The 4363-nt window shown below is 43.2% G+C and overlaps 1 protein-coding gene across 5 annotated transcripts in view; it reads left to right on the top strand.

The window, feature by feature from the left end:
- The first annotated feature begins 307 nt into the window (after positions 1 to 307).
- RTTN (rotatin) overlaps positions 308 to 4363 on the top strand; it is a 114591-nt gene continuing 110535 nt past the window's right edge. For 4 of the 5 annotated variants that reach the window (XR_001517065.2, XM_015590825.2, XM_006913734.3 and 1 more), the window contains exons 1-4: positions 308 to 601; positions 942 to 1129; positions 1788 to 1965; positions 3543 to 3632. Coding sequence is in view for 4 of the 5 variants with exons in the window: in XM_015590825.2 (XP_015446311.1) it covers positions 571 to 601; positions 942 to 1129; positions 1788 to 1965; positions 3543 to 3632 (487 nt within the window). In the remaining variant the exon portion in view is untranslated. The remainder of the gene's footprint in view (positions 602 to 941; positions 1130 to 1787; positions 1966 to 3542; positions 3633 to 4363) is intronic. The other variant, XM_015590826.2, reaches the window with a different exon arrangement.

Below are 4363 nucleotides of genomic sequence, written 5' to 3'. Positions count from 1 at the left end.
TAGTAACAGGGAGTTGGGGGAATCCAAACAACACAAAAGTCAGCGTTCTAAATTGTGACATTCCAGGACCTGAGAATGAGGACTGGGGCGGGGTGGGGTCGGTCACGGGGCTCGAGGACGCAGGGATAGCGGGCTTCCGCCCAGGCCTCTACCACCCACGCGCGAGCCCGCGCTCAGACGCGGGAACCCCGGGCGTCCGGCGCGGGGCGGGGACGGAATTCCGGGAAGGGAGCACCGCGGCCTCCAGACTACCACTCCCGGCGTGCACCGCGCTGAAGCCGCTGTGCTTCCGCGTGCCGCGTTCTTTCCGGTCTTTACCTCGGAGACTACGGTCTAGTAACTGCGTGGTAGTAATTACAGAGAGACTGAACGCTTCTCTTGGGGGCGTGGGAGCTGCGAATAACTCACGGAACGCCTCTCACTCGTTGGGTGGTTCGCTCCCGCGCTCCGGAACCCGCTGTCTGCTGGCCGTGTTTCCGGAGGGACATTAATCGTGGCCGGACGCTGTGGCGCGGCAGTTTAATTCTCCGGCGACGGCGGTGGCGGCAATAGCTGTTTGAGCAGGACGAGATGGTCCTGACCGGGCTCATCAGGAAACTCGGTAACAGTCTGAGTTTCCCCTCGCCGGAGTCACCCTCCTGTCGTGGCCACTTGCCGAGACGGGCCGTGTCACGTTTCCGAGTCTGAACCTCCCGGCGACGCCTCCCTTTCTCGTCCTAGCTTCTCCGGGGCAGCCCCCGGGGACCCAGCCCGGACCTTGTGTGTACCCCGCAGTTCGCATCCCCAGTGCACCATCGCCCTGCCTGTGACAAAAATTGCTTTATTTCCTTCTTCACCCCACCCTCCCCTCCAGCGTAAATGACGAAGAAGTTTTAGGGTAAATTCCGGGTGGTCGTCTCTTTGGAGTCGGGAAATAGCTTCGTGCTGTATTTCTTTGACAGGTCATCAGCTGGCCGAGATCAGGGAACGCGCTCTCAAGAATATCCTCTGCAAGGTTGAGCACAACTTAATCTGCTATGCTGATCTCATTCAGGAGAGGCTACTTTTTCTCCACTTGCTGCAATGGTTCAATTTCCCTTCCGTTCCAATGAAAGAAGAGGTTCTGAGCCTGTTGAACAGATTGGTTAAGGTAGGATCATTTTGAAATAATCAGGACCATGTGTTTCTTAGTCATTTAATTGTAGCACTTGTTGAAAAGTCAATTAAAGTTTAAAACATTGGGAGAAGTTGAATTAATTCATTTGGGTATATAATGCCTATCTTTAATTTGTGATATTACATCTCACATTGTCTCTACTGTTCTCTGAGGTAATACAGAAATTCAGAATTTTGGTATGTGGTTTTGGAATCCATAGCAGGCTAATATTTATCATTTGTTTTTCCTTGTGTTATGTATGTATTACAAATTAGTTGTGTCTTTTAAGAGAGAACACGTTTAAAGATGATGTTACAGACCATGATTAATAAATAGAACAAGTGTGTTAAATTGCTTTTCCCATGTCTTTTTTTCAGATGTATGTTTCTCAGCCTATCTTGAGAATAGTTATCAAATGTCATGTGTCAGAGCAACTTTAACCTTTTAAAACTGTAAATTTCTGTGCAGTCGTGAGTGATCTGTATTACCTCGGCATCCTTCGACTGGTTGGAAGTAGGAGAGGGTAGGATTTGTTTTTTCAAAAAGGAACATCTGGTATACCCCAAATAATTTTTATGTTTTGATTGCTACAAGATTGAATCCAGAGATTTTGATATTTGTAGTTACTCTCAAGACTCTCCTCTTCTTTCAGTATCCCCCAGCAGTCCAGCATTTGGTTGATCTTGGTGCGGTTGAATTCTTATCTAAACTTCGTGCTAATGTGGAGCCAAATCTACAAGCTGAAATCGATGGCATTCTGGATGGACTTTTTATTCTTCCTTCAGACGTTCCTGCATTGTATTCTGCATCCTACCAAACCAACCAAACTGGTAACTCTTTGGAACCAATCTGATGTATTCTGTTAAAATATATTGGTTCTATTGGTTAGTTCTAAGGGAAGGATTAGCCCCCCTCCTTTTTTTTTATTTTTCTTGTGTTAACTTACATGAGCTTGACCTTTTTTCTCCCTCCTCTACTGTAATTCAGAGGAGTATATATTGCTTTTTTGGTTAAGGGGCCTAAAAAAATGCCAATTATTTTCTTTTTGTGAGACCAGTTTGACAGATTATTTCTTTAATGATAATACATTTTCATTGAGCACTCAGCACTCATTACCATGTGTCAGATGTTGTTTTGAATGTTTTGTGCTTGCATTTTTGGACTGTGTTTTTTATAGAGGGGTGCAATGTCATCTGCCCTAGCTTGTGATTTTGTTAGGGGGCCCAATTAAAATTAGCTACACATGGTTTACTGGTTAAAATCAGAGTCAAGGAGACATGGATTCCAGTCCCAGTTCTGCCATTAGTTGTGTGACCTTTGCTAAGTCAACTAACCCCTCCAGCCTTTAGTAGTCTCATCCAAAAATTGGGACAGTAAGAAAGAACATCTTATAAAATTGTCATGAGGATTAAATGAGACAGTGCCTGTGAAGAACTCAGCACACGGTCAAACATATATTAGGCACAAAATTGTTGGCTGCCATAGTTTTGTCCTTATTATTTTATGTTCAGTGTAGTATCTTGCACATGGGAGGCATTCAGATTGATTTAAAGAAAAGCTCATGAAACATATGGAATTGAGTAGTAAAAGTATGACAAAACATATTTTTGCTTGTTTACTCTGGTAGGACAGTTTTCTGTACACCAGTGCTGTTCTGATGCTGCTGTGACTGTTGGTACTGCTCTGGCAGGTGCTGTTTGTTGACTTCTTGTGTGATTGTGATTTTTAACAATGTATTTTACAATTTGTGTCTAAGCCATAACAAAGTGAACTTTAAGTTGTGAAATTTTAAACCTAGTTTCTTACAGATGAGATTAGAGGTACGGTCTACAGCTAATTTTTAAGATCTGTATTAATATTAAGAACTACTGATATGAAAACTTCAAATAGAAACTCGTGAAGTTTAGTTTCAGCCTTTTCTCATTCTCAGAACGTCTGAAGTGTGGAATATGTTGTCACGTGACAGTCATCAAAGGTGTTGAGAGAGAGTGCTTGACTCCCTTTCTTTGACAACTTTTTAGAAAAGATATTGATGGAGATTAGAGTGATCAGGAACTGTATAATTGGAGTAAGAGAGAAGGAGATGGACTTAGAAGCAGAGGTGAAGAGTCCTTGAATTAATGCTTCGTGACAGATTCTTTATGTGCTTTGTGGATGTATTCATCATAACAAACAACCGTATTAACAGTAAAAGAGAGAGGTAGAAATAAGACAACCCTCAATTTGAAATTGGCTTAACATTCACATGTTTTTTTCCTCTGTGGGAAGACAGACTATTGAGAGGAAAAAAAACGGTTATTTTTCTGGTTTTTAAAATGATTCAAAAAGAGTAAAAGTTTTAAAAAAAAGTTTCACTTGTAGCAAATAATAAATCAATATAACAGTAATATATATATATTTTTTTCAGAATTGCCACAACCAACTGAAATCTTAACGGGATATTTTCCTCCAGACAAAAGTAACTTCCAGCAGACGGATGCGGCCCCACGACCCATGGGTAAGTGTATGTCGGGAGCAGAGCTGCCGACCTGGGAAAGTGGAAATTCATGTACCTTTCTTTATTGCCGTGAAAATGTACTGTGGTCAAACTTGAGTAGTTCAGCGCTAAACCGAATGTTTCGGTTTCCTCAAATTAGTTTAGGACGTAGAGTCTAAGTGGAAAGCGTCATGTCATCCTCACTGCATTTGAGTAGCTGCGTGGGTGGGTGGCAGAGGCGCAGTGGTACTTAGGGCTCATTCAGCACAAGGTCTTTGCCAGGACCTGTGCCGTGCACTGTGCGGTCACCTCATTCTGCAGCTCACGCGGTGCGCTGTCCATCCAGTCACTCAAGCCAAAGACCCAGCGTCATCTTGGTTTCTTCACGTGTCTTTATCCCAACATCCGCTTGATTCTAGACTTCCGATTTGGCAATCTCATCCAGTTCTTTCCATGTCTGGCTGTGTCCAGTTTCTGCGCAAATGCCACCTCCTCAAAGAGACCTTCCTGAGGTCTCTAGCCAGTGATCACTATCTGTGATTAGTTTTATTTTGAACAGGTACCGTGATCTGAAGTTACTTCTTGTTTCTGTCACTGTAAGCTTAGTGATAGCTGCAAACATGTTTTATCCCATATGCAGAACGATGCCAAAAATGGATCAGGCACTCAGTATATGTTTTTTGAATAAGCGAATCCTCAGGGAGTCCCAGGGAGATTGATACTATTATATTTCCATTTTACTGGCGAGGACA

Source organism: Pteropus alecto, unplaced genomic scaffold (assembly GCF_000325575.1).
Source record: "Pteropus alecto unplaced genomic scaffold, ASM32557v1 scaffold14, whole genome shotgun sequence".
NCBI classification, from domain to species: domain Eukaryota; kingdom Metazoa; phylum Chordata; class Mammalia; order Chiroptera; family Pteropodidae; genus Pteropus; species Pteropus alecto.
This window is presented reverse-complemented; position numbering and strand designations above follow the sequence as displayed.